Source organism: Drosophila bipectinata, chromosome XR (assembly GCF_030179905.1).
Source record: "Drosophila bipectinata strain 14024-0381.07 chromosome XR, DbipHiC1v2, whole genome shotgun sequence".
Lineage (NCBI taxonomy): Eukaryota > Metazoa > Arthropoda > Insecta > Diptera > Drosophilidae > Drosophila > Drosophila bipectinata.
The window spans coordinates 11,434,892-11,458,889 of NC_091735.1; the positions used below are offsets into that span (position 1 = coordinate 11,434,892).

General features: G+C 38.0%; 1 protein-coding gene across 5 annotated transcripts in view; it reads left to right on the forward strand.

Annotated features, from left to right (window-relative positions):
- The window catches only part of NetA (Netrin-A), a 54,893-nt gene that overhangs the window by 25,091 nt on the left and 5,804 nt on the right, over positions 1-23,998 (forward strand). Inside the window, exons 2-4 of one of the 5 annotated variants that reach the window (XR_011444272.1) lie at positions 8,247-8,433; positions 20,300-20,449; positions 20,693-20,835. Coding sequence is in view for 3 of the 5 variants with exons in the window: in XM_043212998.2 (XP_043068933.1) it covers positions 8,245-8,433; positions 20,300-20,449; positions 20,691-20,835 (484 nt within the window). In the remaining 2 variants the exon portion in view is untranslated. Of the gene's footprint in view, positions 1-8,244; positions 8,434-20,299; positions 20,450-20,690; positions 20,836-23,998 lie in introns of those variants that run through there. The other 4 variants (XR_011444273.1, XM_070283119.1, XM_043212998.2 and 1 more) reach the window with 4 other exon arrangements.

Below are 23,998 nucleotides of genomic sequence, written 5' to 3' on the forward strand. Positions count from 1 at the left end.
CATAAGGATCGGCCAACTATATCCGATGTTTGCGATATATATCCGGTTTTAACTGCAAGGGTATATAAACTTCGGCTCCGCCCGAAGTTAGCTTTCCTTTCTTGTTATACACTTGCAGAGGGTATTATAATTTTGGTCAAAAGTGTGCAACGCAGTGAAGGAGACATCTCCGACCCTATAAAGTATATATATTCTTGATCAGGATCACCTCCTGAGTTGATATGAGCATGTCCGTCTGTCCGTCTGTCCGTCTGTCCGTCTGTCTGTCTGTTTCTACGCGAACTAGTCTCTCAGTTTTAAAGCTATCGTCTTGAAACTTTGCACACACCCTTCTTTCCTTTGCACGCAGTATATAAGTCGGAACGGCCATGATCGGCCGACTATATCCTATAGCTGCCATATAACTGATTGATCGGAAATGGTATAACTTTGGTGTTTTTAGAGTTAGAGAGTTCAAATTTGATATGAGAGCTATTTTTGGCAAAACATTACGTCATGCTGAATTTCATTAGGATCGGCCGACTATATCCCATAGCTGCCATATACCTGAACGATCGGAAATGGTATTTGGTAGAAATATCAACTTTCGTATTTTTGAAGATAGAAGTTTGGGACTTTTTTTAGATTTTGTATTGTAATAAATTGGGTTATATATTCCTATTCCCATAAGGATCGGCCAACTATATCCGATGTTTGCGATATATATCCGATTTTAACTGCAAGGGTATATAAACTTCGGTTCCGCCCGAAGTTAGCTTTCCTTTCTTGTTTTTAATAAAATTTTATACATTTTGGAAGATATTAAGTTTTCCGATTGTGTGCTAATTTTGGTAATTAATTTTTCCAAATGGTAATAATTTTTATCATATTAAGTAATACATTAAAATAATTAAAAATTTGAAAAATATCTGAATAATCTCTAATAATTTAAAAAGAAATGAAATAATTTTATTTATTGCCCCCAGATTAAATTTTAAATAAAAAATAAATATAAAATAAATAAAGTTCGAATAAATATTCCGACACTGGAAATTCGAATAACCCAAACCTATTCAGACACTAGTCCAGTTCAAATCGCAATCGAGATCAAAAACACAAAAAAAGTATAGCGGGGGGAGCAGGGGACCGGTGAAAGCGGTACGATCAGCGGGTGGGCGGCGGCAGCAGCGACCTTTGACATCACATGCGAGCGGAGTTGTTGTTGTTGAAATATCTGCTGGTTTGTTTATCTGTTAGGTACACACACATACTTTGGATACACAGATACAAAGATAAATATGTAGTGCACGCGTTGTTTTCAACACCAAACACAGCCAAATGCAAATGCAACTGCAACTGCAACTACTGCCACTGCCACACAGAAGCCACAGGAGGACACTCGACTGCATTGTGTTTGTCCAGAAGGTGAGGTAGGTTGACTAATTACCGCGTTCCCAAAATGACGCATGCTATTCCCATTCAAATAGCCTAGATAATCGATGAGCAGTTCTCAACTTTTCAAAACAAAAGGGTTTGTTTACCAATAAATATATAATTGATTAAACTGTGGACCATGGCATTGATTTATAAGGTGTTGGTTTTTTTCCCTCCAATAATAAATAAACGGATGCCTACTACTGGAGTTTTATAATAAAGAAGTTGTTTCACGATTTCACGATAGTACTCTATCTGTGGATACATACATTTTATATTAAATAAAGTAATATATCCTATCGGTATTATTGAAAACTAGTCAATACAAACTTCTGAGAAAACGAATAAATCGTCAATACCAGGTGTTACTTACCATAAATCGTATACATTATAGAACCTCAAGATCACAATGCTAGTAATTCTATAGTCTTTTTAATTTTTGATAATAAAGAAATCTAAAACATTTTTTTTTTTGAAGAGAAAAGTGAGTTTAGGAAGCCTAAAAGCCTCGACCTTCCCATCCATTTTCTAGTTAGAGGACTGATAAGCCCCAATAATTTTCCGACTTTGGTCATACGATAGATCACATTCTATGGTGTATGGAACTTTAGTGGCGTTCTATTCGGAATCTCCATTCACTTAACTTTACTTTGTTTTCGTTTTGTGGCCACTTTTCGGGTGTATTCAACTTAATTAGGAAATTTTGGCCTTATTTATGTGTCTTAACGAGTCGTTTATTTATGTATCTCAACCCTCAGCATCGCCCTCACCCTCCCGACAAAAAAAGGTGGGCACACAAACATCTTGGAAATTTGTTTATTGTTTTTACCGGGGTCCTCCGCACTAATTTGGAAAATCGAAAACCGAAATCGAAAACTATTCGGTGCCTTGATTTAAATAAAATAACAAACAGGAGAAAAATTTTCATTTTCCTCATTTTCGACGAGTTCGACGAAAACCGAAGCATAAATTCCAAACTCCCATCCCCGGAGCCTGTGTGGGCCAGAGTGACGTCGTGAACATGGTTTTTTATTTCCCGATGAAAGGATATCTAGATAGGTGGATGGCTGGTCCGTCCACCGTACAATACGTATATATGTATATGTTAATATGTTAATTCGTTCAGCGTTAATTAGAGAACAGATCTAAAATGAACTGAACAGGAAACACAATGCGGCTGGGAATCAAGTTGGATTCTTAGCCGTTTCTCTACCTCTACGGTCACGAAGGCAGGCCATTCTCGGCTAAAAATGTATTTTTAAGCATACATTTTTGTCGGCGGTTTTTTATTGTATTTATTTATTTTTCCCCCGGCCAGCCAACAACTTTTAATCATTGTGGTTGCCGCCGTGGCCGTTGACAAAATGTTGCAGCTGCGGCCTGAGAATCGAAAAGTTCCACTTTTCAGATCAGTCTTTGAAAGGCAAACGCCAAATAATTCTTAAGAAAACTTACATTTTATATGAATAATGGTTCCAAAAATTCATATTCTTGGACCTTGTATAGAACCGACTAGTTCTTAGAGGTTTGTTTGGATATCTGGGCCATGTGGAAGACTGAGCTGTTTCCAGGGAAGAGAGTGCGAACTTTTGGGGAAAGCGGCCGGACTGTTTACAACTGCTTTGGATAATTTGTATGATTTAGGGTGTTGGAACTGTTTATAAATACCCCGTACTAGAAATAGTGCAAAGAGCTCATCGGGAACTGGGTTAAGCAAAAAAAACATCGCCACAGAGAGGCGGCGAACAATGGAAACGGGTTGACATAATTCCCGATTCGCGTGAATCACGAACAATCGCGGCGCATTGTTCTCGGCAGGCTGGCTCCTTTCGCAAAAACTCATATTAATTTATTTTTTTTGTTTTTATTGTTTGTAAATCAACCACTTTTGATAAATCACAAAGCACAGCACACACGAAGGCCGCAACACAACACGGCCACAAACACCAAAACAATTTTGCGATGAAAATGTCAAATTGCAGTGCAAAAACGCAAGAGCAGCAACCGCAACCGCAATCACACTAGAACCAACTACACCCAGCCAACAGCCACTGGCCCCCTGCCAGGAACCCTTTTGAAGCGCCACCCCAGTTCGGTCAGCACGAATTTAATGCAAAATTTTCGGTTACCGAAAATCACTGCGAGGCGAACGCAATCAATCATAAAACGATGAAATGTCGACAACCGGGTGGTGCGGGGGGCTCGTCCGGGGAAAATTGAAAACTCTCTGCCAGGACATCGAGAAGGAGCAAGAACCGTGCCACATACCACCACGCCCTGGAGTAGAAAAAATCAAGGCTTAAAAAAGGAGACACCAGTAGGTGACTAGCAATGACTATAAAATACTGACTACTTGAGTTAAAAAGTAATCTGAAACTAAAGAAACTAATAAGAAAAGAATCTTAGGGATTTTCTTCATAAACCCTTCTCGTATGTGCATACAAAATTGCCATTATGTCATACAGTATAATAACTTCTGTTGGCGTCAACTACCGGGTGAAAACACGAATACCATCGGGGGGTACAATACTGCATTATTTAACTTTTATCTGAAATCGCTAATGGCTAAATAGGACGACGTTTATGATAAACTTCAAGTACCGGGTATGATTACACATCCACTAGTTCAAAGCGATTTGGTGAATTGCCTCTCGGCTGGATGGGTGATGCGTTTGTATTGCCTGGTTTGCTCTGGTTTCGTTTGGTTTTCTCTACTCTGGTCTCGGGCCCAGAATATTTTGGTTTCCTTTGGCATTGACTAAAGCGACCTCTTTCCGACCATTTATCAACGACTCTGGATCCCAATCCGAATCTGCTACTGGCCAAGCACAAAATCCCCACATTCACGGATATTGGCACAAAAAATAGTCGACTCCGGCTATGTAGCAGTTAATTAGAGATGCCAGAACACCGATTCCACTCTGTTGCGTCGGATTGGGCCCATGTCGAAGGGTTTTCCGGTTTTCATTCATAGCTTGTAGGCTCGTTGCTTTGCTGAGAGCCCAATTATCGGTAATTGAGTTTTTTAGTTTCTTAAAGAAGTTTTTTGTTAGTGTGTTTTAGCGATGCCGAATTCACTCTTTCATTTCACGATTTCAGGCCATTTCGTGAACAGGGGTTATTTCTATATCACGCTTTCAAGAGTTCGTGATTGCTATCGCATAAACATAGTCTGTGTTGAGATACGAGGGCTTGTCTACTATGTACCAGGTCTATGCATATGAAACTGCGTTTTTTTTTACAACTTTGGAAATATATTTTAAAAAAATGGGGACAATTTCAATTTTCAAAGTATGCCTCTTCAAAAGCCACACATTTTTCCCATCTTTCGGCCAATTTATGAATTCCTCGCCAGAAGAATTCCTTTTCCTTGGACCCAAACCAGTCTTCTACCCAATTCTTAAGGGTCCATAGGAATCGAAGCTCTGGTTGGCTAATCCGTGTCCCAAACTGGCAAACAAATGGTAATCTGATGGAGCCAAGTCTGGTGAATAAGCCGCATGGGGTTAGGACTCCCAGCCAAACGTGGCTACCAATTCCTTGGTGCCTCTTGCTCGGTGTGATAGCGCGTTGTCGTCCAGAAGAATGGTTTTGAGCTGCGTATTCTGGGCATTTTTGCGTATTCTGAGCGTTTTTGGAGCAGAGATTCTTTCAATTCTTCCAATTGTTGCTGGTAGCGTTCGCCATCAATGATTTTACCTGGTTTTAGGAGCTCATACCAAATGATTCCGGCCTGATCCCGGAAAACGCTCAGCATGGCTTTGCGGCCGAAACGATTTGGCCGAGATTCGGATTGGGCTGGCGTGGGCTAACATAGGATTTTTTTCATTTGGGGTTTTGAAAATAGATCCAATTTTCATTTCCTGTGACAATGCAATGCAAAAACGAGAATTTCCAAGAGAATTTCGCAAGTCATTTTTCGGTGTCCGCGAATAGTGGTTTGTGGGTATAAAACTCGACATTTTCAATATTAGAAAGAAAAATTCCTATTGGAAAAAAACTAGCAAATAACGTTTAAGCACTGGTGTCAGACACCAGATGTCAAAAGATGCTAACAAAAATGTTTACCAACAATTTTGGATCACTTTTGTCACCGATAATTAACAATGAAGTAAAACGCAGTTTCATATGCATAGACCTAGTATATAAAGTACTGGATATATGCATGGGCTTTCCCTTTTAAAATTGGTAGTCACTTATTACGAATGTATGAATGTTCGTACATACATATGTATATTTTTACTAGAAGGACTCGCTTTCCCGGCCAAAAAATAATCTATGTTCTTATAGTTTGTATGTGTGAATAATTTTAGACGAAAGTTTGGCGGCCTAAAATATTTTTATTGGAAACTCTCCCACGCAGTAAATTTTGATGCTGATACAGTCGACGATTACTGACGATTTCATTGTCTGGTCGGCATCCATATCACTGTGTGCGTCTTTTTTTTAGAGGAGTGCGAGAGAGTCTTTGGGGGCCACTTATCAAATTTGGACTTAATTACCGGTCTCACCTTTCTCAGATAACCCAGCAGCCTGGGGTCCGGCTAATGAAAGGTTTTATGCATCGCTTTAAGTCGCATGTGATTGAGCTGGATGGGTGTTTTGTAATCCAAGTCCAAGTGAAATTTATATGGCCCCAAAAATTTAACAAAAAAAGTCGGAAATCTGTAGGCTCGGCCCATAAATCAAGTTGCATTCGCCGGCAGTCGCAAGTCGCAGGTCGTAAGTGTGTCATTAAAATTAATTATCTAGCATTTTTAACACCGAACCCCTAACCCTTTTCTGCGACACGGGCAAAGGCGCTGGAGATGGAGGCTGTATGGTAGCCTCTGTATCTTGGCTTTTTAACTTGGCAATTAGCCACACGCAGTGCTTGGAGCTCTTTTTTCTAAATATTTGCTTAGCTTTTGTTGACGATTCTCCAACAGTATTCCCGCATCCTCCTGCACCGAAAAAAACAAGTAATAAAAATTTTTTTATTGGGTGTTTTAATATTTAGAAATCTTTTAGGTATAAATGCAAATTTATACCACTTACTTAGTCCCTTAGTATTTAGATTTTTAAGCGCTTTGATATTTATTTTCATATCCATGAAACTGAAATAACTTTTAGAGCTATAATGCCAGGTGCGCCTGTCTGTCTCTCTGTCTGCCTTATTTTAATTGAATATTAAAGTACCTTTAAGTCTTCAATAAATTTTATGAAATTTTATAATAATAGTACATTTTACAGATTTTTTATATTTATATAACCAATACTAGTAACTATTGAGGATTGAAGGAGGGATAAGTTGGTGTTGAGAAATCTTTACTTATTTTTGATAGGAGGTCCTTATAAAAAGTTTTAATTATAGACTTTTATATTAAATATATGAGGAATGTTTTATACTATAATATACATAGCTTTAAAATTTCTTAAACTACTGAAAATGTAATGAAACATTTTTAAAAAACAAAACTTCAAACTTTTTTTAATCTCTTTCAAGTTTGGAAGAGTAAATAACGTTCGACTCCGACCAAACCCATTTTTACAGATTTTTTAATTTTATCTATTTGGTGGCCATAGTTATTAAATACATATCTTTTATTACAACACATCAAGACAAAGCAAACAACTTCAACATAACGTTGGCACAGTTTTTTTAAGGTGCCAATTTTTTCAATAATTGCCGTCTCGTTTTTTTTTTTACAATTCCTTTAATTTATTAAGAGTATTTCTCTCAGTGCCGATATGCGACAGTCCCTAGCACTGTTCAAATATTTGCGCTGACATAACTTTGTCTGCGGCTGGCGTGCGCCACCATGGGCGGAGGCTGGCGGGCCTGGAGAGGACCATTGCATTGGCGAGAGAAAAGTCGCTTTGTCTGCTCCGAGCCCTGCCTGGAAGCAATGTGTGAAAGATAATTATAATACATGTACATATATATATGTACATGTAGGTGCGTTCGGTCCAGAATCGAATTGGTACAGAAGCCGCCCGGAATGAACTGACAGAACTGGCGCCGGCAGTACACCCTCGGCAAGTGGATGGTGCCGTGAGGAACGACTGTAGCTGGTGTCTGTCTGTCTGGCCGCAAGCTGCAGCAGCAGCTTTCGTGGTCTTTTCCATTGAAATTTTCGTTGACATTTAAACCTAAACTAAGAGATGAAAATACACATTCAAAAATATACCTTAAATCAGATATATTTATGATTTGTTAATTTTTAAAATGGCTCTTTAGAATATTGTGTCTTTACCTTTTACTCAAATACATACATTTTTGGCCGCATTGCCCTTTTTTAATTTACAATAATTATTTTTTAATTAAATCACTAATTTAAATTAAAAATTTTTAAACATATTTCTGTGTGTACATTGACCAGAGGCAAGAATAAACGCACAAGTCGCCATCGACTGTCAATGGCAAATTGTTTTCCAAATGCATAACCAGCAACGAAACCACTGGATTCGGCATTTAAAATTAACAAATAATTTAAGTCTGGCTGGTGCAAAGTGTGAAAAAATAAAGAAATCATATCGATTAAAGTTGCGATATTGAGCCCAAGAACCTAATTCCAATCAAATCGTCGTATAAATTACCATGATAAGCCCATGTCCCCCTGGGCCAGAGCCATTTGAAAACCCCCTCGGACACCAGTGACCCATTCATGGGTACTTTGCGTGCTATTTATTTCCATTTATCGCATTAGGCAATTGGCCAAATCGTCGGAGGAGATAAAGACGTTGAAAACGAGCAGATAGCAGTTAGCAGTTGCCAGCTAGCAGCCAGCCCAATATCCATCGGATGTATCTTCTTGTGCTCATAAGCGTATCTTGTGTTTATCTTTTCAGAGTGCAACTGCAACAGGCATGCCCGCCAGTGCCGCTTCAACATGGAAATCTTCCGGCTCTCCCAGGGCGTCTCCGGCGGAGTCTGTCAGAACTGTCGCCACTCGACTACGGGCCGGAACTGTCACCAGTGCAAGGAGGGATTCTACCGAGATGCCACCAAGCCCCTGACCCATCGCAAGGTCTGCAAAGGTGAGTCTGTCAAAATGTAACTTTTGTTTCTTTAAAATTTAAAGCTTTACATTTCATATCTGAAAAGTTTCTCCTAATTTTAGGTCATATGCAGTAAGTACCATAGGTATATTCAGGTTTATGGAGAAATAATGTATTTCATTTAATCTTAAAATCTATAAATTACACACACATTGCTAGTAATTATTTTCATCAACTATTTTACTCAAAAATTAATCCTTCCTTTCAAGGCTATTGCACATTTTAAATAATTAGCCGCATAATAAATACAAACATAAATCCAAACCAAACATCCAGCCCCTTAAGGGTACACCTAGTTCTTCATAGCAACCCGTTGGGTCTTCCCAAGCGACCTTAGAGTGCGTTGTGTGGAGCATAATTTATGGCCGCGATAAATTTACGCTTACCAATCAAAAAAATAAAAATAAAATGGAAAAAACGACAGAGCAAGTAGAGAATAAAAAGAAAGAAGGGGCTACCCCGAGAAGAAATTTGATTACATTTTGATGCAATTCTTCGGTGCTGCCTACTTTTTAAATTTCTTATTTGTTTAATTTTAAAACATATATCATAAATTGCCACAAGCTGGAGCTTCAATCTTAATAAAGGTTCAATATTCAAGCTTCAATATTTATGGGTTCACAATCAACAATTTATCAAAACTTAATTTCCTTTCAATATTTTATTTTTTCCATCGGCTAAGAATGTTCGAATAGGAAACATAAAAAATAATTTGCGTCATTGAAACATTAACAAAAATAAGTGTAAAAAACTAGACTTTATTGTACTTATTAATCAGCGAGACCGTGTATATCCGGCGTCCGGCGGATTTATTTAGACTAAAGTGGGTTATAAACCAAAAAAAAAACGGACCAATAGCAGAAGACGGGAAGGAGGTGGTCAAGAAAGAGGAAGCCCTCCACAAGCCCGTCCAAATTTATAGTGTGCAATCATTTTCATTGGCAAACAATCAAATCAGGTGGACCACATGGCTAAATAATGTGAGCCACTCGACTATTTATAGATCGCACTATGGGGCCAACGACCACTTTTTGTGGCCAAATCTATTGGCGTTTTAAATGTGACTTAAAAGGATTTAAATTAGAAATTTTTTATATACTTTTAAATGAATGTAGTCTTAAAGTACACTTTTGTGCGCTTTTTGAGCAATTCGCCTTTTTCTGATGCGACCTCCAGTTACAGAAAAACATTTTCTTCACTCTCCTCTGTTATCGCCCATCCAATCGGATGTTGATATACCCTAAAAAAAGCGGCAGCTAAAACCGGATATATATCGCAAACATCGGATATAGTTGGCCGATCCTAATGAGAATATCATAATAAAACCAATTAATTACAATAAAATATATAAAAAAAAGTCCCAAGCTTCTATCTTCAAAAATACGAAAGTTCATATATCTACCAAAAACCATTTCCGATCGTTCAGTTATATGGCAGCTATAGGATCCGAAAAACACCGAAGTTATACCATTTTCGATCACTCAGTTATAAGATATAGTCGACCGATCGTAATGAAATTTGATAGGTAGGATAAACTGACCCAAAATATATATAAAAATATATAATATCTTTACAAAGGTCCAGCTTTCTATCTTCAAAAACACGGATATGGCTAGGATACAGTCGGCCGATCCTTATGAAATTTGGCATGTCGCAATATTTTCGTGTAAAATTTTAACTCTCTAACTCTAAAAACACCAAAGGTATACCATTTCCGATCAATCAGTTATATGGCAGCTATAGGATATAGTCGGCCGATCCCGTTTCGACTTATATAATGCGAGCAAAAGATAGAAGGATGTGTGCAAAGTTTCAAGACGATAGCTTAAAAACTGAGAGACTAGTTTGTGTAGAAACCGACAGACAGACGGACAGACAGACAGACAGACGTGATGATGAGGAGGTGATCCTGATCAAGAATATATATAATTTATAGGGTCGGAGATGTCTCCTTCACTGCGTTGCACACTTTCGACCAAAATTATAATACCCTCTGCAAACGTATAAAAACTCTATGAAAAATCTCTTTCGATTTACTAGTATTATTTAGGGCCACAAAAAGTGGTCGTTAGCGTCAAAGTGGATCCCCTTCCCAAAGCATCCGCACCTGCATACATGTACATATGTGTCGATTTGATACAACGTCCTGCTGGGAATTCACATTCAAACAATTTAATACCCAATTGCCAATTCGAATCCGTTTCAGAATCGTAAACAAAAACAAAAGCCTTCTGGGGAGGGGCGGTGTGTTTGAGAATCGTTTGTCATGGAATGTCAGAAACTCAGTGGAGCGGTGGCTTTTTGGGCAAGAGCTGACTAAGCATCATAATTCTCGCAACCGCTCAACCAAAGCCGTTAAATCCAAATCAAGTTCTTATCGATTTTTAATTAATTATCCACAGTGACCAGAGCTTCCCCCTGAGCACCACCCACTTGTAAATCACAAATCTCAGACAAAGGGCGCCGCCGGTGTGACAATTTTTGAAGCAACCATACAAAATTTATGCGCTTTCATTGTGACACGCGTGCAATTTTTAAAGAAAGATTTTAAATTTGTTGCTTCGGTTGTTTTAGGTTGTTGTCAAAATGTTTTACGTCATGTTCGCCATTAGGCAAATGTTGCCTCTGGTCCCAATTCCGAAGCTCCCGACTGAACCGACTCTGAACTTTCAATTAGTCAACCAGAATTGTAGGAAATTTTCCGTCTCCAGCTGATGCGGACTGGCAGATGATTTATTCGTTTCATTTCTCCAGAAACAAATAAACCAAACAAATTACACTTTACGGAAACACAAGCCCAGGCATAATATATTCCGAAAAAAATTGTACTATCAAGTCTTTATTTCCACCAGCCAGAAGCATTTCGGTCCTTATATTTAATAAAATCCGTCTTAAAGCCACTTGGAGAGCGACTGAAGCTGTGACTGAAGTTGATTCAATTTAAATATTCAAATGATTTACTTACGAGCAGACTGAAAAGTCAAATCCATAATTCATCGCTCAGACAGAAAGTTTGGGGCCAGGACACCGACACCTACATGGACTAGGATGTGGTCTCGGCACCACCCACGATACAGTACTACAAGTGCCGTCTAAGTTATTTCGAGTTAATGTTTCAATGACCGGAAAATTACATATTACTATTTGTCCAACAGAAGTATCCTCCGGACTACGGACAGGGATCATATCGTAGTATATTATTCATGTGTGCATGTGCTACAGCTCTTGGTAATTAAAGTTTGGCAGAAAGAATACTTAGCCGGCGTCGACATTATTTAATTTAAATGAAGCATACGAGCTTCCTACGTCCTGCCAATAAATTTAATATTCAAATTCATTTCCTCGCACTTGATGATTTTCAGGCTAAAGTTATGAGAAGTTGGTGAAGGAAACGCCATTACTTTAGAGCAGTGGTCGGCACCCCAATACATTGATATGATGTTACCGCATTAGTGTTAGTAACGAATAGCAGAAAGTAGGCTGTGAGCATGACGTTTCACACATGTATACATGTATACTGTGTGTATACTGTGTGTGTGTGGCAGAGTTCGGGCAGAGAAATTTCCTATGCCCCCGAGATAGGGCCGTGCCGACCTCTGCTTTAGAGTCATGGACACTGTATTCGAGAATTTTAATATCTACCATCTTGTGATATCGTCACCCCACTAATTAGCTTTCATGTGTCAATGGGGCATTTGAGAATGAGGACAGGGTGGTGGAGTGGGTGGGCGTGCTTCGAATACAATTAACATTATCCGTAACTAAATACGAGAAATTAAAAGCCATAAAATCACAAAGTCACGTGCGAAATGTTACAGCAATAACATGAAAAATAGGGGGGAGGGCGCGAGCGCCGGCAGGAAGTGCAATTAAAATAATCCACACACACGTAGCCCGGGGAAAAGTTTCTTTATTGCCAAAAAGTTGCCGCAAAGAGAAGACGCGACCTCTGACAGGATGGCTAAAATGACACAGGGAGCACAAGGACATCAGTCAAACATCATTAAAATGCCATAAAGAAATTCAGTGCAACTCTGTGAAATCGCTTTAAGGTTAAAAAGGCAACGCGGTGGACCGGCCGAGGGTGGCTCGGTGACTTAATTGAAAATTGAGAATACAGGCGTAAAATGCATTTATCATTCTAAGCCAAGGCTGTGTGTTCTATTCCCAAAAAGTGAGCTGCAAAAATCTATTACAGGCGCCCCTAAAAGTACACCAAGAACACTCCATGGACGTGGAAGGGTGGCGTTTCAAACCAAAACCAAGAGCCGTGACAAATTTCCTGCTGGCATGGCCATAAAAGTTCATGCCCTGAGCTCGGGCCATTTCCAAAAATATTTTCTTGACATGAAGCAAAAAAATGATTTTATTGAGAATAAAATATGTTTGGGCAAACCACAACGAATTTGAAATGCGCTTCGGTATTCGAACAAATAATTTGGTCGGCAAGTAAGCCAAACAATGCAGTGTTTATTAACTTCGCACGAAAAAAAAAATTATGGAAACATATGTCTCCAGTTTCATGAATTATTACGGTTTTTGGAACCTATATTTTCTGAAAATGAATCTTTTAAAATAGGTCAGACCATTCAAGAATTTAAATATAGTCCATCTCTAGTTATTTATTTTAAGATGAGTTTTGAATTTAAATTAAACTTCCATTATGTCTATTTCATTAATTCATGTATGATGTATGCTTAAGCCTTTTTAAGTTGTTCTCTTATCTCAAAACCCTTCTCCTTTTTTGACGATTTTTCTATGGACAACGGTTAGCTTAAGGGCGTGGCCGGCTACTTCCCCATTTGAATTATGACACTTTGCATGCTGGTTGACACTTAAAGCTGTGCAAATTGTTGGAGCGTCAAATTGCCGATGTCATTTAGCCAGCACCTCTCATTTTCGGAAAATCAGAAAACCATTTTCCGAAACGCTGCACTTCAGCCAAAAGTAGCGAGAGTTCGGTAACAATTTCGCAGTGTCTACTTTAATGCGCTTCGTTTGACTTTCAATAGGCCCATTCAGATCTGGTAGGATTTCGCTTCCCATTTCTCGGTTTCACCGGGAGTTTCCTCAATCTTTAACGCACAATTTGAACAGCTCGAAAAGTTGTCCCCACTCTCTGCCGCGCTCTTACCTTTTACCTGGGTAGAAAAACTTTATATGCAACAAAAATTTATTGCAACTTGAAGCCTTCCTTCCTGGGTAGGGCGGGTCAATTGGGACTAATTGACTGAAGTTGACTTCCCAAATTTGCTTCGAAGAATGCTTAATATAATATGTTACATTTTTTAAAATAAAAATGTTAAAGTAATAAAAATGTAAAATGTTTACATTTTTTAGAGATTTTTAGAGGTTATAAAAAATTAATCCGAAATTTAAGGGTTTAATTTGCTTAAAACAAAAATTTATAAAAAATTGTGTATCAATTCTTATAAGAAGTACACAGCTTGAATTTTGAAAAAACAACAGTAGTAACATACGACTAAACTATATACATATAGACTCTATATTATATATCTATCTATATATATCTATATTATAGAGTAATTTTTACAAAATTAAAATTAATTTTTCTTGGTTTTAAAACAGGTTGAATCAATAGAATGAGGCTAACAATTTTGAAAGACTTAATAGAAACCCCCTTTAATGGTTTTTTTGAATGAGCCCCTGCTCTTTACCAGTTGAAGCGGCCATAAACTTTTTCATTGCTTCAATGGAAAACAAGGGGGCATAGATCACGGGCAGGAGTAACTTTTCCGCAGTGTCTCGCCATCGTGCGAAGCCTTTGATTTATTAATAAGACCTGAGGAAAGTTCCCGGTCTCGCCGACCTGAGTGTGAAGTGGCAAAGGTGCATCGCCTCTTTAACCGGTTCGTTCCCACCTCCTACTTTTTTAGGCTAATTCAAACTCCTCATTTAAATCCATGAGCAATTGGTAGATCATTCAAGTGAATCATGGCGTCATATATGTGAATTTAATTAAATGGAGTGCTGCTACGTTTCTTGAAGGGGGATTCATTTTCATTCAACTTTACTTTAGGTTGATAGAGGAGAAAGAAATAAAAGTGGCTGCTAAATATGCATAAATTTGTGTTGCTTTAAAGTTTTCGACAAAGTTTTTCTCTAAAGACTTGTACATATGTACATATATAGGTATATGAAGATCTGTTTGCTATAGGTACTAACCAAGTAGACATATACCCTCTGCTTAAAAAAATGTTTTGTGTTTTCGCCTAAAAATATTTTTCTGTGGAAATATAGGCTGTAGTAAATACAAAAGGGTTTTTGTTACTGAAGAGACCATATCTACGTATTCAAATAATTCAATGACCCTTCAGAGAGCTAGAATTTTCCGAATTTGGACATTAAGATTGAGGTTTTCTTAGTTGCTTATTGGCAACTAATCATAAAACTTTTTTAATTGGAATCAAAATACACATATGTGAGTACATAATACATGATACTACATGGACTGCTGAAAAAAAGTGCTAGATCTTGAGATCCAAGTGTTCTGGACAATGTTCTGGGCCGGTTTCCCACCCTGACTCCTGGTCAGGTGTAATCTCTCACTGCAAATCATCTGATGGGATGGCAGGCTCGGTCTGGAAAATCTTCTTCATAATTCTTCCTCGGCTTCTGTGTTTCAGTTTTCTTTGGAAAACTGCATGAATCTTGGCGCTTTTGTTTTTGCTAATAATAACAAACAGTGGAAACAACAAAGTTCTCCGACTAGTGGCAGCTGTGCTCTTTATGGCAAACAATTTTCGTTTCCTTTCCTTTTCTTTTTACTTTTTTGTTGTTAGTATTTTTGTGGCTCCGGTCTTCATTTTGTTTCGACGCCGTTGGACTAGAAAATTTCGGGCAATATGTTATGGCAACTGATGGCCGAGGTAAAGTCTTTTGCGGTGAATTTATGAAACGCATTTTCCTCGGGTGGTCACTGCCTAGAGTGGCTCTTTTCCGGCGACAGAAGCCGGCTGGAAAGGACGGGAAAAAGGGGGTTCGCTTGCGCAAACTTTAAATAAACAATAAAAAATTGCGTTTGATTTGCTTTATGGTGTTTACACTATGCCCAGTGCCTTGTTGTGCGTTATTGTGTGTATACTGTACATACATACCTGTACCTCATTTTGAGTGAATGCGAGTGGGCGGATGCTTAATTAATTTTTGCTTCGTAAAATCCTCGATCCGGCCGGGCTAAATAAATAAAAGGTGTAAACGTATTTAAAGGCCAAAAAAGCAAATCGGTAAATGGTGAGTGCGGAGCTGAATCACAAAGTTCTGCGGCGGAAAAATGTCAGAAACGGTCAAAGTTTCAACCGCGGGAAAAGTGGGCGGGAAAAGCAAACGCAGGTATTTCACTTCGCGTCATGCCGCAAATAATTGATTTAAGTTTTAAAAATATTCCCGCACTTGCGCCATACAGCTGCTATTAAACTTGCCTGAAAATGAACCTGAATAAACATGAAAGTACTCATAAATATATGTATAAATATTCGAATATTCGGTACATAAGCATATGTGCTTTTATTTCTGTGTACTCTGTTTAATGGGATTTTCAATGAGGTAATTCTGAATCAGTGTGCACTGAAAAATTTGTGTTAAATCAATGATCTAATGAGTGGATAATGGTCGTGAGTCGTGAGTGAATAACGAAAGGGATATGTGAATCAATCATAAAGCGATTAACATTTCTGTTTGAAAGATAAGAACATACAAAACCAAAAACACCTTCCAAGTAGGTGTTCCCAGAAAATTATTCAATTAGATCTTTCTTATATATATGTGCATACAAATGTGCATCAAATTTTCAAGAATGTTATAATTTATAGTTGGGGCTTCTTTGCCAGGTTCCTTTTTCTCAAAAAATTCCTTTAAGTCAACTCTGTCCCCAAAATGTAAATTAAATTAGTCACTTCCTTTGTTTTGTAGTTCCATTTTTTAAAGTCGAGATAAGGTAAATTCACTTTCTCTACATTTATCGAAACAGTCCAGACGAAGAAAAAGAAACTTTAAAGTATCGTTCCCTGAATTCGAGTTGGGAGCTAATTTATTTTGCGTTGCCATGACTTGAATCGATTTAAATAAGTCAAAAAAATTAAAAATAATATTCTCCTGCGGGTTGTTCGTTTCCTTTTCAAAACTTTATTGGGCATTGTTGTGGGAAATTTTATTTAAATTCCAATCATCTTTTAAAATCCAAAGGTACTAGAAAATTGAATCGCCATGATTGTTAAATTAATTCGGTTATTAAATAAAGAATAAAGTAAGCCACCGCCACAATATTCATTCACAACTCTCTGAAATCAAAGCCACTCGACTGAATCCGTGCTTTTTATGGCGTCTCTGATCTCCCGTTTTAATGCAAATTCATAATCTTTACCTCAACTAATGGAAAAAGTGAAAATACATATGGGAAATGAGAGGAAAATCGGATAGCATGCACTCGGGAGGAGCGTGCACTGCAACGGAAGAATATGGAAGCAAATACGGATACGGGGAAATCCGAATACTCGGATTCAGGGATACTGAAATATGCCAATGCCATTCCCAATGTCAGACACTGATATGGGATGCGTAATGAACTCGTTCACTTCTCATTCCCACTCTCGCGTAGCCCCTTTTTTTGTGGCTTGGATACTTTAACAATATCCCCAAGCCCACCATAGCCCATTTTGCCCGTCCTGCCTGTCCTTTGGCCAACATTTCACAGTTCGCAGCCCTCAGCTTTCCAGATAGCGCCCTGCACACAATTCGCATATTGTTGTCATATTGTTGGCCCCGAATTCTCCAAAAATATATGTGTAGCGGACAGTGGTATAATTTTCCTTTAATGTTGTAAAAAAAATCTGGAACTTTTTATAAGAAAGTTATAATTGGTCAATAATGATTTTTAGTAAAAAGTTTCATATAATACAAGTCTCAATAAAAAAAACTTTTTTTTTAAGTTTTTAAAGTTGATGAACTTAATTGATATTTCTTAAAGATATATTTTTATGTCGAGTACTGATTATTTTCTTTTTAAAATTTTTATGTTCAAAATTAAAAACATTTTAATGTAGATATAGTAGAACAACCAATAATAGTTTATATTTTTCTATGTTCCTTGTGTTCTGTAGGTTACGTTAGCCTAGTTAACCTAAGTTCTGTAACTGCTTTCTGAAAATAATGAAACTTTTAAGCAATGTTTGTCCACATTAGTCTACTTTTTTACAAAATTGTAGAAATTAGTAAATAGTTTATCAAACATGAACTTCTGAGCTTCTTTACCCATTATTTCCTCAAACACAATTAATACCTACAGAAGTCCTATGTATAAGCTTTAAGGCACAAAATATAAAAAACTCAATTAAAAAATATCTGTAGAGCTAAAGACACTTTGCTCTACGCTTGTAACTAATGAAAAAAAAAATTAATTAGAATTAATTAGAATGAATTAATTAATAAAAAATTAAAATATATTTTAAAATCAAATATGAAGACCATTTGCTGTTGAAACCCATTGCAATGCATTGTGGACTGTGTATGTGTTCTTCCAAATTCCCAATCCACGGAACGAGACCTACAGGCAACAATGGACATGCTGCATTGTTGCTTTTGTTGCCAGTTATTATTGTTGTCATAGCCGCCCTGGTTGTTTTTGTTGATGTTGGTGTTGTTGTTGTTATCAACCGGATATGTCACTGTGTGCATATAAATCGCATTTAATTTATTGTAAATCGGATTAAATTACCAAACGTTTCACGCATGCACGAACCGAGTGGGCGCGAATATTACCAGAAAATGGGAATGTCCCGAGATGAAATGGAAAGGATTCAGTTACAGGGACAATAATAGAGTCACCAGAATTTTTTTATATTAATTAAATTATTTATAATGTTTTTCAAGCTTCTAATACTTTCATAAAACTTTTATCACCAAATATCTTCAAGTTAAAGAAATGTTTCTTAATTTTTTTAAATATTTACAGCATAAGACATACATACATATGTAGGTCTTACATATATTTTTTTAAAACTTCAAGAAAATGAAAATTTAATGTTATGTTTGTATGTTGAGGAAGGTAAACACAATCATCTAAACGTGTACCTTTGTCTGCCCTAAACATTATCCCCTTCTCGTCCGGCCCCTCCTAGGATGCTAAGTCGCAGACTGTGCAGCAGCTTTTGGCCCATAGCCGTCTCAAGACCCATTAAATGTGGCCAAAAGCGGCTTATTAACTAAACAACCCGCAGAGAACAAGCTTACGGAACAACAGTGCCCTCAATAATAGCCGCAAACGGACACACACATCAGACATAAATAGAAACTTTAAATAAGGACAAGAATGAATGACAAGGATACGGCAAGCTTAAATGTGATATCCGACTAAGAAACTCGGTGATGGTCGAAAATGCCGCGATTAACCTAAGAGCTTAGGGCTCTATCTAATAATTATTTTCAATAATTACCAATTTTTTCACTTTTAGGGAGGTCTTTTCGTCTGATATTTCAATGTCACAGCAAATTTTTAATTTTTTTTTTATTATGACAGGTGTGGTTTTATTTAAAACTGTCCAACAGGGACAACCATTTAATATTGTGGCAGAAAACTTGGCTTATGTGTAAGTTAGAGGTGGAAAAGTAAGAAAGGGTAAGAGTTATTCCGGATGAGGTCCAGCGGGTGAGTTCTGCGCAGCCGCCGCATATGTTCGCTGTTGTCGAGGAGAGTGGTCGCCAACTCGTTGGGGTGGTTGTGTAGTCTCTGGATGTACTTGCTGCTGCTTCTTTGGATCTCCTCCTTCACCCATGGGAAGCCAAGCACCTCGTGGATTGTCTGGTTGTCGTGGTAGACGTGGGCCACAGTGGCGATACGGAGGGCTCTATTTTCAAGCGTCTGGATAGTCTGAATATTAGTCTTGCTGGCCGTGCCCCAAAGTTGGATCCCGTATGTCCAAATTGGCCGAATAATCGCCTTATAGATTAGGATTTTCAAAGAGGTTCTTAGCTTTGACCTCCTACCCATCAGCCAATAGTACGCCTTCAATCTTACTTCACTCTGCTTTCGCTTTTTGACTAGGTGAGGCTTCCAAGTAAGCCTCCTGTCTAGCGTGAAGCCCAGGTATCTTGGGTTTTCTACCAAGGTACCTAATCTAATCTTTTTCTAATCTAATCTTTTTCAAATCTTAATAAAATTTAAGCAAATTTAATTTAAGATTATAGATAACATAAGTAGTGCTACAAAAAAAAGTGAAAGAATTTTTAAAGTGACATAGGAATTTCTTATCTGGTCGAATATAACACAAAACCCTGCTAAAACCATTACTAACACTAATGCGGTAAAATCATATCAATGTATTGGGGTGCCGACCACTGCTTTAAAAGTTTAAAAGCACTGTTGCACTGTGTAATTTAATGTATAAAGTAAAACAAGTTTCGACAGTAGATTAAGACAAGAGAGAGTCTGAGTGGTTTGAAGCAAGCCCGGCCAAAGGGATGACCAGCGAACACGGACGAGGCATACCCCGACCGTAATCGTATCTTTTAATGCACATTTCCATGGCTCATAAACGAATCTGTTGCAATATAGATGGTCGGACGGTGGTGGGTGGATGGTTGTCGGATATTCCATCTTCCGCAAAAGAGGCCGTGGTTGTGTGCCTGATGAAAAATCTGTATTGTTAAATACTAAGAAAAATCTCAAGTGGACCGGACTGCTATTCCTGTGTCGATTGCGCCGATTTACGGTTGGCATTTTGGCTTTGAAGTTCCGCGTGCCGTATGCAAAGTCCATTAAGCTTTCAGCATGTCTCATCCCGTCTTGAAGTATCTCCCACTAATTTTGCTACGAATTTATCTCCCACAGCCTGCGAGTGCCATCCGATCGGCTCATCTGGAAAGATCTGCAACAGCACCAGCGGTCAGTGCCCTTGCAAGGACGGCGTCACGGGACTCACTTGCAACCGCTGTGCCCGCGGCTATCAACAGAGTCGCTCCCACATTGCCCCCTGCATCAGTAAGTAGAACCATAGATATACCTTGTTTAGTTTCTTGGAAATAAAAATGGCATCGTATACAATATAAGTAGTTTATTATAAAAAATATAAGTATATTATGCTAAGACATATTTCCCCCTGACATCTATGACAAAACTCTTTCTAAATGTTTGGAGAATATCACAAAATTTTAACTTACGACTACTCAATCCGTTAAACAAAATAAAAAATACGTTCAACCTACTACCGTACCTTCCACAGAGCAACCGCCTAGGATGAGCAATATGTTGGACACCCAGAACACCGCCCCCGAACCGGATGAGCCCGAGGCTTCCCACTCAGGTGGCGCCACCGCAGCGGCAGCCGCCCAGTCCCCATATTATCGCTCCGAAGGCGGCAGGGGTAAGTAAGTGCCTCTTCTCATACCCATAACTGTTGTGTTTGTGTTTGCGTTCCCGTTTCTGTTGTGTATTCTAACTTGCCACATGCCACGCCCTTTTTTTCCCCAAAAAACTATTTATTTTAGCTTTTCCGTGTATCAGTGAATTCATATTATGCACAACAATAATACAATTCTAAAAATTTTAATTATAATAGTGAGAAAAGCTTCGACGAGTGAAAATTATGATTTAATGTGAACTGTTTCATTGTGCGAGTCGGACGAGTCAGATCCTTCTGCCTCTGCCTCGGCCTTGGCCTGCTGCTTGGCTCTTCTTCCGGATTCACAATATCTTTTTTGTGAATATCGGCCAGAAGCGGCTCCTTGTCCGAAAGAGAGGTTCTCTCGCAGAACTATCTGGGTTGAAGCAAATCTCGTAGGCCGAGAAAGTGGAGTGTTTAATAAAGAGCTCTGGAATGAAACGGGCGAAAATTTATAGCTTCAATTGGTCTTCCGGTAGGCCTTCCATTACACCAAATGCGATGCGTCCAGCGCTCCAGCAACTAATTATGTGGTACACCTCAAACTCGGTCCGCATCACATTCAGAGCGACACATTTTAATGACTCTTTGGGTTCGGTTTTTTCCATTCTAGTTTTTAAAAAAGTTTTTAATATTCCAATTGTCTATTCTTTTTTATTATAAATGGCTACATATTTCTGATATCACTCCATAAAGTATATATATGTATTCGTGATCAGCATTAACAGCCGAGTCGATATAGCCATCTCCGTCTGTCCTTCCGTCCGTATGCATGCGTGGTAGGGTTTCGTCGAACTGACAGACACAAGGTGCAAAGCCACGCATCTATGTATGTACATTCTAGAATACAAAGTCCAGACATCTCACTCGCCCTCCATCTGCTTTGCTCGTGCCTTTATGATAAGTGTCATATAAGTGGTATCTCAAGACAAAAGCAACACAGACTTTTGACTAAGATACCACTAATATCCTCTGAAAAAGAAGATAGTTTTCTCAATACCCTTTCAAATGTTTTTTTTTGTTTCAAATTTGTTAAACTTGATTTGAAAACAACTTTCTACATTTTTTAATATGAACTAAATTTTCTTCAACACATAATTTGATTCGTATTTGATTCATAATTTGATTATGTGAAAAGTATTGGATCAAATCCAAAAACCACACATAACATATATTACATTCTATGTTCTAGTATGTAAGTAATGCTACTTTATTGAATATTATTTATAATCAATACCCAACTATTACATAGAAATTATACCGATGGCTGTCAAAACGCGAGGAAACAAATTGATTTCTTTTTTCCGTATTTAAAATTTTTTTTTAAATAAGCACCGTTCAGTATTTATAGTCTTAAAATTTAAGGAGACATTATTTTTATACCCTTGCAGAGGGTATTATAATTTTGAAGGAGACGTATCCGACCCTATAAAGCAGTGGTCGGCACCCCAATACACAGATATGATTTTAACGCATTAGTGTTAGTTCCGAATAGCAGAAAGTAGTCTGTGAGAATGATGTTTCACACATTTACACTATATCTTATAGACGCCATATAACTGAACGATCGGAAATGGTTTTTGGTAGAAATACCAACTTTGGTATTTTTGAAGATAAAAGTTTGGGACGTTTTTTTATGATTTTATTATGATACTCATAAGGATCGGCCAACTACAACTTGTTGTTTAATACTTTAGACAAAATTGTCCGAAAACTAATTAGTCTTTTGAATCTATTATTTTCAAATAGTAAATAGGCTTAGTAAATAGGCACTTAGATGGGGAAAAAAACGTATATTTCTTTTTAAGTAAAAACAAGAAGAAAAGCTAACTTCGGGCGGAGTCGAAGTTGATTAGCAGATCCTTATGAGAATATGATAATATAACCCAATTCATTATAATACAAAATCTAAAAAAAAAAGTTGGTATTTCTACCAAAAACCATTACCGATCGTTCAGTTATATGGCAGCTAAAGGATATAGTCGGCTGATCCTTATGACATTAGGTAGATCGGATTATCTGACCAAAAATAGAATCTGTACGAAGTTACAGATGACTATCTTCAAAAACACGAAAGTTGGGTTATTTCAGATTGTTCAGTTATATGGCAGCTATAGGATATAGTCGGCGGATCCTTATGAAATTTGGCATGTCGTATTATTTTGCCATAAATAGCTCTCACGGGTGTGTGCAAAGTTTCTGTCTGCGTTGTACTCTTTTGACCAAAATTATAATACCCTCTGCAAGGGTATAAAAATAACGGCACAGACAGATTTGCCTAACAATAGAATCAGGGCAGAAAGGTGGCAAGTCTTAGTTAAGTAAATGTGTAAAGAAACTTTTCATTTAATTTGCATTGGTTAAATAGCAACACCGTCCAACGCATAGTGGCGCGGGCGCAACGCTGTTCGGATCTACTGTGACAGTGGCATTTCTAATTGCTTGCATTAGAAATTGCTTAAGGCATTAAGCAATAGTCGGCGTGGGCAGGGGCGTGGGCGTGATTGTAGTTGGGTGAGGGTCGACTTGTGCAGCTGGAAGTGGGAACAATGACAAATTAACTAAGCCCCTTAAGCGGCCACGGTGCAATCGTAATAGGGATTAGTCAATGCCAAATGGTCAGTGTAAAAAAATTTAAATAAAATTGAGTTTGGAAGCTTTTATCTCAGACACCCTTTTGTTATTTGCGAAGTAATATTTCACGGCACAGACCGTCAAAAAATGGGAAAAACTTTCAATAAAATCGTATAATCTCAAGAAGGTGGCTTTTATTTCAACGTCGCGGGAAAAAAATTTAAATTTAAATGAAAATGAAAATGTGAAAAAACATGTATAATTTTTGCAGACGGGAGGCGTTCAACCGAGCAGACTGCAATTGTTGCATATCAAGTTGCCTGCGGCTCAAGATGATATATTCGAATCCTTATTCCTATCCTTATCCTGGGCCATTCATCATGCCGAAAATGCAAATCAAAGTGCAGACGCAGGATAAAGTGGCCGCGGGAAGTGTGTTTAAGGCATACTCCCAAAGAGAAAGTTGTAAAAGTTGTCAGTCCAAAGTTTTCCTCCACTTCTCTGTAACCAAGAACTGAGTTGGCCAAAAGCGAAGCACGTACACGTAGACACATAGACAGAGCCACAAACACGGC